This window comes from Heptranchias perlo, chromosome 39, assembly GCF_035084215.1.
Source record: "Heptranchias perlo isolate sHepPer1 chromosome 39, sHepPer1.hap1, whole genome shotgun sequence".
NCBI lineage: Eukaryota > Metazoa > Chordata > Chondrichthyes > Hexanchiformes > Hexanchidae > Heptranchias > Heptranchias perlo.
The window spans coordinates 2,537,342-2,550,142 of NC_090363.1; the positions used below are offsets into that span (position 1 = coordinate 2,537,342).

General features: G+C 44.4%; 1 protein-coding gene across 2 annotated transcripts in view; it reads left to right on the top strand.

Moving 5' to 3' along the window:
- Window positions 1-12,801, top strand: part of atf6b (activating transcription factor 6 beta) — a 74,574-nt gene that overhangs the window by 16,278 nt on the left and 45,495 nt on the right. For both annotated transcript variants that reach the window (XM_067973859.1, XM_067973860.1), the window contains exons 2-4: window positions 7,421-7,503; window positions 9,325-9,406; window positions 11,479-11,564. In XM_067973859.1, the coding sequence (XP_067829960.1) occupies window positions 7,421-7,503; window positions 9,325-9,406; window positions 11,479-11,564 (251 nt within the window). The remainder of the gene's footprint in view (window positions 1-7,420; window positions 7,504-9,324; window positions 9,407-11,478; window positions 11,565-12,801) is intronic.

The following is a 12,801-nucleotide window of genomic DNA, read 5'->3' on the forward strand; positions in this document are numbered from 1 at the left end:
TTTTAATTTCTCTTGGTACAGGTCACAGGAATTTTATAAATCAATACTGATGCTTGGTGTTGCTGTGGGTTGGTTGTCAGTTGGTTTACAGATGGGGATCTAGTAATCTGCAGTCCACTCTATTTAGATTGTGGGGATAAGGCTTCAGAGCACCAGTAGCATTGGAGAAGCAAATGCAATACACAATCATTTAAACGTCACTGTTATCTGCGGGCTTTCCTAATGCCAGGGGATTCTGGCAGGGTTTCTTTGCTCCTGCATCCACCAGCCATCTATGTTCCACCTACGGGTGGGAAATTACAGGCTGGTGAACAGAGAGGTAGAAAAACCCAGCCAGCCATGCAGGGTCCCATTAGTGGCCTGCGTGGGCAGGCTCGGCACCTAGTCCGAACTATGACGGGAAAAGAAATTCTGGGGTTCGCCTCGTGCTGACTGGTACAAGTCTGTTTGTTCCCAACAGCTGGGGGTCAAGGCAGAGATACTACCTCTTGATGGTGATGGTCGTAATGAGGCGGGAAGCAACTAAGTGTGCTAATTTCCTGAATTGAAACTGCAAATTGCACTACCAGCTTCCTTGCGATCTGGTGGCTCAGTGTGTTGCAAGGGACGAATATGCTCAGAGCCCAGTGACCAATTGACCACTGCAGGTGCACGGCATAATTGCATCACAGCATCTATTCATGAACTCAACACAGGCCGTGTATGTGCTGACGTCATGTCTCATGACCGTGAGAAGGGTACATAAAATCCACAAAGATCGTTCCAACAGCACAACTGGTCAATGTTAGACTGGTAGCAGGGGCAAAGACCAAGGGAAAAATGGGCCTCGTTTATCGAAATCGTGTCAATTTTACATGCCATTGTCAGAAAGTAATGGATATCCATTCTGAAATCAGCCTCTAATTGTGAAATGGAGAAAAGATCTTGGTATCGGCCGTTTCCTCTTAGTCGAGGGAACTTCAGAATTAACCGTAAGCTTGGAAATGGTCACCCATCATATGAACCTCAGATTTAGATCACCGGCGAGGTATTTTGTTTTAATTTTGCAATTTTATAATCTATATGTTGAAAATCTTGCGTCTTGCACTTCCTGTGCCAACTTATGTTCATATGTCTAGTGAAACCTGCCTATGTAAACTTATCATGCTGTAATTCCGTCCTTCCGCCACTGGTTCAGCATCTGTTTTGTGTGTCTCGCCTCCTCAGCCTGCACTGCAGCGATCCTTCTATATTGCAACCAACCCTACACCTCCTGCTTTCCAAATTGCCAGAAGTTTTGTCAAAGTATTTAAAAAGAAGGCCAATGTAAGGCTTTAAAATGGGGACTGAATTGCATCTGTACACCCTGGTCCAATTATCCGGTGCCCTCTCACCCGAACACTAAACTGAGATTGACCAGTATAAAATAATATCGTGGGAATAGTGTCAGCCATGTCTCAGTGGGTAACACTCACCTGAGTCAGAAGGTTTGTGGGTTCAAGTCCCATTCCACAGACTTGAGCATAAAATCTAGGCTGACACTCCCAGTGTACTACTGAGGGAGTGCTGCATTGTTGGAGATGCCGTCTTTCGGATGAGACGTTAAACCGAGGCCCTGTCTGCCCCCTCAGGTGGACGTAAAAATCCCATGGCACTATTTCGATGAAGAGCAGGGGTGTTCTCCCCGGTGCCTTGGCCAATATTTATCCCATCACTTTTATATATAAAAAAATTATCTGTTCGTTATCACATTGCTGTTTGTGGGAGCTTGCTGTGCGCAAATTGGCTGCCACGTTTCCTACATTACAACAGCGACTGCACTTCAAAAGTACTTCATTGGCTGTGAAGCTCTTTGGGCCGTCCTGAGGTGGTGAAAGGCACTGTATACATGCACTTTTGTTTAGTGATCTTCTGTTTTTGGGGTTTTTGTTGTTGCTGGTGTCATCCCATGGTGACAGGTGGCGGTATCCTCTGTGTAGTTCGTACATGAAGACATCCACTTTGAAGAGTAAAGAATTCTGGTGCAACTGCTTGTTTGTTGAGGGATCTAGGAAATAAGTCAATATAAAGGATGTGACTGTGCCAGCATTTTGACCGGTTGCAAATTGTCAGTTCCTTTCCAGTTTCTCATGCCTGAATCAAACTCAAGTTGCTGACATTTTATACACACTGTAAAAACTTAACAGCCCATTGATAGACGGAAGTAAACCATGTGAAATGCATCACCTCTCACCACTCCAACTTCACTTTTTGTTGTGTTTTTGGTTTCTCTTCCTCCTTGGTTTTCGCTTCATGTACCTTTTTTAATGCTTGATCTTTTTTGCAGCCATCACATTTGGTCCACTTTAGTATCGGGGTTTTCCCCTTTGACAGATCGCTGCACTCAAAGAATGTGTGGGGAAACAGATGGCCCTGGTTTTTTTTTGCCTGGTTGGCCGAGTACCAACAGTGAGCCAGTTGGTCACTTAAGAGAGTATTGGGGAGAAAGTGTTCCCACTGGCAGGAGGGTCGGTAACCAAAGGACACAGATTAAGGTAACTGGCAAAAAATCCAGGGGGGAGGTGAGAATTTTTTTTACGCAGCGAGTTATGATCTGGAATGTGCTGCCTGAAAGGGTGGTGGAAGCAGATTCAATAATAACTTTCAAAAGGGAAGTGCATATGTACTTGAAACGGAAAAATTTGCAGGGCTACGGGGGGAAGAGCAGGGGGAGTGGGACTAATTGGATAGCTCTTTCAAAGAGTCGGCACAGGCATGATTGGGCATAATGGCCTCCTTCTGGTGTGCTGAATTATTTCTATGAAATATACTTCATGCTGATTACTGAGTCCTGAACCGATCATACAGGAGCCTTTAATAAGCTTTCTGTTTAAAACTGCCCATATCAGCTACAGACGGTGTCAGTGGACGTGCTGAGCTCATTTTAACTGCAAAAAAAAACACAAGGTGGATACAAATGAAGGCTGACTGATCTATTCTAGCTCATCCAGAAAGGAAGGACATACAGTTCCTATCACAGAATCTAGCTGTTAAATGATTCCAGGTTTTTACCTCCTATACCTGAATGTCCAATCCACTGGTTAATGAATCTTTGTGTAAAAGAACAAAACTGGGTACGATAGCCTAGTGGTTCTGGACCTGGACCAGCAACCCAGAGGGTGTGGGTTCAAATCTTGCCATGGCAAGTAGTGAAATTGAATTCAATCAAGGCACCAGATAAAAATGACCTTGGAAGTTGCTGGATTGATATAAAAAGCCAACTGGTACCTGCTGCTTCTACCTGGTCTGGCCTACATGTAACTCCAGACCCACACTATGATTGGCTCTTAATGCCCCTAGGGCAACTAAGGATGTGCAATTAATACTGCTGTGGCAGTGTGTCTCGCATCCCAAAAACAAAGACCACCCAGATTCGTTGCTAAAATTGCCTTTTGGGATTTGGGGGCCTTGTGTCTAGTAACCAGGACAATTTTTTTCTCCCTAAAATTACTTACTTTTTTTAAAAAAAGTATCAAAAAGGAGAGGGGAGGCTGAAACTATGCAGGGTGTAAAAGCTGTGTATGCACGTTTATATTGTGATGATGAAAAGCAGAATCGAACTGAGCCGAGAGCAGTTAACAATCCCAAGAAAATGTTTACAGGAAGTATCTTTTTAAAAGGGGTCCTCCGTTTTTAAGAGCAGCCTCTGGACGTTTGATAGAGAATTATTAGCTGTCACTGGGACTGATGGAGATGGGTAATAATAAAGCTAAGGAATTGTTGCTCGGCTAGATGTTAGGCTATTGCGCAGTGTGGCGCCAGGGGGGCAGCAGTGGGAGAAACCACGGTCAGCGGTCAAGCTGTGTATGTGCAGACCCTCTTGCTTCGGCAAAAGTCCGCCCTTCGTCCAGTCAGGACGCGACAGCGAATGACTCGCTGTTGTAAAACCCAGGGGACCGATCACAGCATGACAACTCAGATCACCTGATGTCGGTAAGCCAATGGTATGTGTACTGTATAGAGAACACTGTATTCAAAGAAAGAACTGAACTTTTTGTTCGTTCGCTGATGACTGCCACCATGACTGACGTACCGTAATAAAGTTCACCTGAATTTACCACCGGACTCGGAACCTTTTCTCCTTGGAAGCGTCGACCTACTGTATCACTTGGTCCGCAGAAACTATGAGGTCTTACAACGTTCCATGTGAAACTTTTTTAAATGGCTTCAGGAGCTCACTGCTACACTCAAACGCAGAGTGCTCAATCTAAAACAGTGGTGTAAATATCGCTGTAATGGAGATTAGCTTTCATGGATAAAGGGACCGCTGTGAATAATTGGGTGACCATATCAGTTGGGATAGTTGACTATATAATGCACCTACTGGTACGAAAATTATTTGCCTTAAGATGCTCCTTAAAACCTATCTCTTTGACCAAGCTTTTGGTCACCTGTCCTATTATCTCCTTATGTAGCTCGGTGTCAAATTTTGTTTAATAACGCACCTTGGGAAGTTTTACTACGTTCAAGGCGTTATATAAGTGCAAGTTGTAGTTTTGCTTAAGTACTTCTAAATTTCAGCTTTGTCAGTCAGCCAATTAACTTAGTGTTAAGTTCTCAAGTGAAATGCCAAGTCCTTACAGCAGCAAGGTTTGCCTGTGGTAGAACTGAATGCTGAGTTTCAAACATCTCATTTAGTGGCAAAATACTAATGCCCCCTTTTAATCCACCCCCATTTGCAATCTGGAACAGATTGCAGATCCCTGGAGGCACTGAAGCAGCAACTGTGGATAGTGCTTGATGTCGTTGCATTGCTTGTCTGCATCTTCGGGTGAACTCCAGCCAGAAAACATGGTGGCCAGCAGCAGGTTTTTACATTTGCTGCTGTTGGTGTTGCTGCCACTTAAAAAAAAACCTTCTGAAGTGGATCTCTGTTCCTTCAAAGACAGTTACATTCATACAATGGCTTCTTTTTTCAGATGTTAACAGACTATGTAGTTCCCACAGTTTCTATTTTTATTTATATAGCGCCTTTCACAACCTCAGGACGTCCCAAAGCGCTTTACAGCCAATGAAGTACTTTTGAAGTGTAGTCGTTGTTGTAATGTAGGGAACCCAAATGAGATGCTTTGTCTTAAATAATTGTTTTAAGTGTTGAGGGATAAATATTGGCGAGGACACAGGGAGAACTCCCTTGCTCTTTGAAATAGTGTCTTGGGATCTTTTTCGCCCACCTGAGAGGGAAGACGGGCTCAGTGTAATGTCTTATCCGACAGTGCAGCGCTCCCTCAGTACTTTGGAGCCATCGGAGTGGGGCTTGAACCCTCAGCCGTCTGATGCCGAGGCGAGAGTGCTACCACTAAGCCCAGGCTGACATCTTGGTAGGCATGTGCTCCTGGGGCTAACTAGTCAGCTTTCAGACTGACGGTATATCGGATCAAATGGAACCAGTTCCGGCCTTATATACTAGGGCATGAGCAAGGGAAAAAAAAATTTTGATAGACCTCATGTAGGGCCCCCTGATAGCTGTGAGTTCATCTAGTGAGTAACTATGCCACACTTGACCAGAGAGGTCCTAGATTAAATCCCCAATCTGTGCTAAGTTATCAAGGTGTTATCTGAGCGACAGGAGCAATTGAAATTGCAGTAACACCAAGTCTTGCTGTCCTAATATGTCCTTATGTTACTCAGTTGAAGCACCTTGGGACGTTTTACTATGTTAAAGGTGCTACATAGATGCAAGTTGTTGTCATTTTGGTGCTAAAAGGAATTGGAGCTGGTCAACTATGCCTTTTAAAGTTCGCTGTTCAGGACTAGGTGCCTAGAATGTTTTATCTCCTCCATCATGAACAGTATACCAGCATTTAAGATTATCCCTAGTTTGGATCGTTATTCCAAACATGTGCAGTATAAATAATTGGATCTGCAGCAAATTCAATTGTTCCTGTTCACTGAATACCAAGAATCGATATTTACTGTAGTGAAAACCGGCTTGTGTACTGATCACAGTATTTACATAGCTCACTAGTGCCCCATACTGACTGGAATAAGTTACTGCGACAGTCTAGACGAGATCCAGCGTGGATGTTCGGGTACATTTGAGTCCAACACATTATCTACAAAAAAAATTAAATGATCCAGCTGCTGTAATACTTCTTACTGTCGTGAAGGAGGTGAATGTGACCTGCTTGGCGTATCAGATTTTGGTATTCTGCCTACAACATCATTGCACACATCATGTCTGGAGATAATGGGCCAATTGTTCTGGTGTAAAACACAAACCAGCAGCAAAGATACCACATTTTATTTAGTTGTGCCCTGTATTTGTCAGAACTACTCACAACTTTCTACTTTTCTTATTCCACGTGAGCAAATAAGTTTTGTAACCGTGATTTGTGCTAAATGGATCAGCACAGTGGGCATAGACTCCTTGGTGCCCAATCTCTTCAGGACACGATGTGGAGATGCCGGTGATGGACTGGGGTTGACAATTGTAAACAATTTTACAACACCAAGTTATAGTCCAGCAATTTTATTTTAAATTCACAAGCTTTCGGAGGCTTCCTCCTTCCTCAGGTGAACGATGTGGAAATTTCCAACAACGTTCACCTGAGGAAGGAGGAAGCCTCCGAAAGCTTGTGAATTTAAAATAAAATTGCTGGACTATAACTTGGTGTTGTAAAATTGTTTACAATCTTCAGGACACTGCACAGTTCCAACCTTGAAAGGTGAAAAACGTACCTACTATCTCTCTCTAACTTGGATGGAACATTTGAAATGGCGCAATGTCCCGAAGGGTGTGGGAGTTGGAAGATGAATTGGGAGGTAATTGAAAATGTGGGCCAAGAGATCGGTTTTGAGACGACTTTTTAAGGTGGGAAAGACTTAGCAAGAGGGAGGCTTTAGGAAGAGAGTTCCAGCGTGAATGCTTTTGTCATGAGGGGTTTTGATAGAGCAGATAGGGAGAAAATGTTTCCAGTGGCAGGAGGGTTGGTAATCAGAGGACACGGATCTAAGATAATTGGCAAAAGAACCAGAGGGGAGATGAGAGTTTTTTTTTACGCAGCGAGTTATGATCTGGAATGCGCTGCCTGAAAGGGCGGTGGAAGCAGATTCAATAATAACTTTCAAAGGAGAATTGGATGAATACTTGAAGGGGGAAAAATTTGCAGGTGCCACAGGGGTAGAGCAGGGAGAGTAGGACTAATTGGATAGCTCTTTCAAAGAGCTGGCTCAGATACGATGGGCTGAATGGCCTACTGTGCTGTATGATTCGATGATTGTGCAGTGGATGGACAGCAGCGGAGGAAAAAGCAAGCTGGAACATAGGGCCAGCGCAGGTTGCAAAGATAAGGTGGGGAGCAGCCATAAAGAGTGCTGTACACGGGATGAGGATTTAAAAATCTTTTATCTGCACTATGAAAACGTTCACCGTATAAATCTCTTGCTTTTTTTTTTGCAGATGCCTGCCTCTATGACTGTGATACGATGGAGGAGATGGATGATTCCACCGATCTCTTTCGCTGCTTTGAAAATGGCACAGAGGTACTAAAGTTAGAATTCAGAAATACTATGCTTTTTTTCCCCCTTTTGTGGTACTATAGTGCAGCGTCGTATCTGCTTTACTTGCGCAGTGCTGGATTTGAGCCCTCGTGGAACCTTTGGAAGGTTATCCGAGGGAAATGTCTGAGCTCAAGGTGCTGCAGAGAAACTTTGGAAGTGGAGAAGGAATTTGGTGCAAGGTGGGGGCAACGCAGTGGCTACTGGTTAGGGGAGTGATGACGGACTGGTTGATGAGTGGGGAGTGCCTGAGGGATTGGTACTGGGGCCTATGCTACTTCTGATCTATACAAGTAACCTAAATCAGAATCTCAGTGCACAAAGGAATCATTAAAACCCTGAAAGTGCTGCAGAGGAGGGACAGTAGGCTGATCCCTGTGTCAGAGGAAAGGTTAGGAAAAACTTGGACTCTTCCTGAAGGGAGTTGCATGAGAGTGGCCCTAACAGATGTATTAAATAGAATTACATAGAATTTACAGCACAAACAGGCCATTTGACCCAACAAATCTATGCCGGTGTTTATGCTCCACACGAGCTTCCTCCCTCCCTACTTCATCTCACCCTATCAGCATATCCTTCTGTTCCTTTTTCCCTCATGTTTATCTAGCTTCCCCTTAAGTGCATCTTTGCTAGTTGCCTCAACTACTCCCTGTGGTAGCAAGTTCCACATTCTAACCACTCTCTGGGTAAAGAAGTTTCTCCTGAATTCCCTATTGGATTTATTAGTGACCATCTTATATTTATGGCCCGCAGTTTTGGTCTCCCCCAAGTGTGGAAACATCTTCTCTACGTCTACCCTATCGAACCCCTTCATAATTTTAAAGAAATCTATCAGGTGACCCCTCAGCCTTCTCTCTTCTAATATATAACCTATTAAGTGGAATAGTGAAGGTTAATATTGAGCAGTAGTTCAAGTTAAGTCACGATTGCTGGTGTGGTTCAAACTGGTAAAGGAAAGTTCAGTACTAATGTCAGGAAGTACTTCTTCGTGCAATGTGTGATTAATGCCTGGATTGATCGTCTAAGTGAGGGAGCGGAGGTAAATGCTCTGGAATTATTCCACAGGTTGTTGGATTTTGTGAAGTGGGAATTGTAGTTTTCAATGAGGTAGATGGGCCAAATGCCTTCCCTCAATTGTACTTCTGATTTTTGAGAATTGTATGTTGTAAGAATGAACTTCTGAGGAATTTGTTTGTAAATTTGGCGTTGGTCCATTTTGAAAGTGTTGATCCTTTTTATCCTGACTCAAATGAAACTAAGCATTTAATGACACTCAAAATCCATCAATTCAATAGTAAATGAACCAACTTTTGTCAGCGTTAGCACTCATATCTGTGTCAGAAGGCCACTGACTTCAAGCCTACTCCAGGTACTGAAGTACATAACCTAGGCTGACACTTCAGTGCAGTACCGAGGGAGTGCTGCACTGTCTGAGGTGCTGACTTTCGGGCGAGATATTAAACCAAGTCTGCCTGTTCAGGCGGACATAGAAGACCTTGTGGCACTATTTGAAGAGCAGAAACAGAGTTCTCCTGGTGGCTTGGCCAGCATTTACCCCTCAACTAACACTTCCAAAATCCGATTAACTGAGCATTTACCACATTGCTATTTGTGGGATCTTGCAATGCGCACATTGTCTGCCATGCTTGCCTACACAACAATGACTACTTCAAATATAATTCGTTGGCTCTGAAGAACTTTGGGTCTTGACATGAAGAGCCATATATAAATGCATATTCTTTAATGGCACGCAGTATCTTCAGACCGTTGTGGAGTTGACCATCCTTTTTTATTTGTACTTTTCAGTTTGACACCGATTTAGATTTGAATATCGAAATGGGACCACCAGACTCTCCTTGGAATCCGATCAATGGAGACATCATTTCAGGTAATAGCTTGTGGCTGGGTTGGGGCATTGGGGTAATCAGCACCTCCTTGTAGGAAATGTATATATCCAACGGCTCACATTTGAAAAGGAAAGATTTGCAGGGCAAAGGGGAAAGAGCAAGGGTGTGGGATTAATTGGTAGCTCAGCGAGCCGGCGCAGGTACGATGGGCCGAATGGCCGCCTTCTGTGCTGTATCGTTCTCTGATTGCCAGGCAGAGGAGCAAAATAATTACTCCCCTCGCAGTTAGAAAAGACTGGACCAGAGACGAGGTGCTTTGTGTGACCTCAAGGGAAAGGAAATTGAAAGCTACTGTCGAGCTACGCCACTCTTTGAAGGTCCTAGCTCCTGGCCCAAGCGGCCAAGCTTTCAACGTTAGCGTGGTGGGTTCAGTATTTTCAAGGCTGGTGGAGGGCCACCACATGAAATACTTCATCTTGAGGTGGGGGTTGTTGGGGGAATATTAAAAAGATTTTGTTTATTATTCCATCAATATATAACTAGCATTGGGACTCCTCCTCCTTTCACCGATCCTCCTGGTTTGAAGTCCTGTCAAGTAAATTGAAAGCGTCAGTTTGGCTCATCAGTCTCTCCTCTACGTCAGAAAGCTGTGGGTTCAAGCTCCAAATCTCGAGCACACAATCTAGCCTCACGTTCCGAGGGACTAAGGTGTGATGTTTGACCTTGGGAAACAAGATATCCCGTGGCATTATTCGAAGAAGACCAAGTGATTTAATACTCATTTACAGCACAGAAGGAGGCCATTCGGCCCATCGTGCCTGTGCCGGCTTTTTGAAAGAGCTATCCAATTAGCTCCATTCCTCTGCTCCTTCCCCATAGCCCTGGCAATTTTTTCCACCAAGTGTTCATCCAATTGCCTTTTGAAAGTTAATATCGAGTCTGCTTCCACCGACCTTCCAAGCTGTGCATTCCGGATCATCATAACTCGCTGTGTAAAAAATTTCTCCTCCTCTCTTTTCCCCCCCACCCCGGTTCTTTTGCCAATTACTTTAAATCTGTGTCCTCTGGTTACTGACCCTTCTGCCAGTGGAAACTGGTATCCCGGGGAACATTTTCCCCTCAGTCAGCACCACCAAAAGCAGATTATCTGGACGTTCATTTGCAGTTTATGGCACCAGACTGAGTGCAAATCAGCTGCTGAATTTGCCTGCGCAACTGACCGCTCTACAAAAATAATTAATTGCCTGTGAACTGCTTCGGGACAGGCTTTGCCTGTTCAGTTGGTAAAAGTAATTGCAACTTGACGTTTCCAATTTTCCCAAACGCTCTTTGGTGCATTTATAAGAACTCCAATCGTTCAGTCATAACCAGTTCCCCTGTCTTCCAAATGCAATTCATGGTGCAGTCACAATTCTGATCAATCATTCATGTCCAATGCTTGAATCTCTGATAGTGCGGTGCAGTATATGGCTGCTAGTTGGTGCTAATGATACCACTTGAAAAACAACTTGCATTGATATAGCACCTTTTAATGTAGTAAAACGTCCTAAGGCACTTCACAAGAGAGTAATCAGATAAAAAAAAATTGGCACCGAGCCAAATGAGGAGACACTAGAATAGGTTACCAAAAGTTTGGTCGGAGAGGTAGGTTTAAGGAGCATCTTAAAGGAGGAGAGAGTTTTTCCCCCCACTTCTGTTGTGCATTAGCCAACTTCAAATGGTGCCCAGCAAAGTGTTTTAAAACTAAGGCTTGAAGTTTAAAAAGAACTATGGCAGCTTACTACCAATGTTAGGACGATGCACCGGCAGTCAGAGGCTGGTAATTGGAGCCGTGTGTGTGCAGTCACACGCATTGGAGGTCTGTGTTTGCAGAGTTAAGTGGCTGTAGTAGGCAGCTTAATTGTAGATGCCTGCCCACACCTGCCAGGAAAGCTCCTTATCCTGTACCTCTTGCCTTTCGACATCGTCTGAACTGAGATTGCTTGCACCAGTGACGACGAGGTGAGGGCTTTGCTAGCAGGACTAGGATGGGTTCACCTTGCTGTAACAGGAGCGTTGCTTTTATTACCCAAGCCATTAAATGTTAATTAAGACTTAACTGTACCTTCAATAGATCTGCGAGTGAAATCGGAACCGCTTTCACCTGCATCTTCACGCTGTTCAGATTCCTCATCTTGTGACATTCCCCTTATACCACAGGTAAGCAGTATATCCTTTGCTTGTAACCCATCTAGTTGACTGCCATCTTGAATTGATGGTCATGTTCACATTTCACTTGCAATTGAGATAGTGCAAAACTGTGTTGAGTAAGCATTTGTTGAAACTACTTTCTGCCCGTCTTGCGTTTTTGTTTCTGGAGCCCCTATGTGTGAATGATGCCCTGCAAAAGCTCAGTCCGAGGCCCTCGTGGCACCTCTGCTGATGGGCAGCCATTTCTCTTCTCTTTCAAACAAAGAAAACCGCTCCGGACGTTCAATCAGAGAACATCTGTGACTGAGCCTTGCCTTCCCAAATGGGAATTGGATCTATACTTCAAAAGGAAAAACATTTGCATGGTGAGTGGGACTAACTGGACAGCTCTTTCTAAGAGCCGGCACAGGTGCGATGGGCCGAATGACCTCCTCTGCTGTATAATTCTGAGTTCTCCTGTATTCAGCAGGAGGCTCACTCGATCGATCTCCCGCTTGAGGACCACGATCCGCCATGTGCACGGACTGATGGTAATCACTGGCCCGTCCCTTGGAAAATTGGGCAAGAAGTAGAACACACGGAGAGTGTCCTTACTCAGGATTCACAGTGGTAGAGAAAGCCTTCTATTTAAATCATGCAGCCTGTTGCGAGCTTTCACTGCTGCTTTGAATGTTAAGGTAACCCTGCCTTCGAGCCCTTCCTTGCTTTTCTCTCGCTGTCCAGTCACACAAAGCAAGAGGAAATAGCGCAAACCTCCCAGCCAGTTGGGCTGAAGAGAGAGAGAAACAGCTGTTAATGCCACTTAGTGGTCCTCTATAGGCACAAAACGGGTATCTAGATCATGACTGAAAATCTAAAGTGTCTAGTGACTCCGCTGTGTCAGCCAGTGAGTTGGAGGTGGTCAGGATTTATGGCAGGACTGATGGCAAACAGTCTGCTTACTCAGCAAACAGAGTCTATTTAAACAGCAGGCTACAGCACACAGTCCAGAGAGTCTATTTAAAAAGAGTCTCCATGATCTACAGCGAACAGAACTCATGACCAAAACTGCAGCAAAGTCTCCCGATAAAAGCAGGGTGATTTCTCCAGCAAGATGCAGTGAGTGGAGGATACGAATTATGTGTGTAAAATCAGTCCCAGTTACTTACAGCAGTGCGGTCTCCAGGCGTGATTGACGGGCGAATTACCCAAGTGTCTCCATTCTGGGTGGGAATAGTGGTGTCACTATATGCAGCCCTGAAAGTCT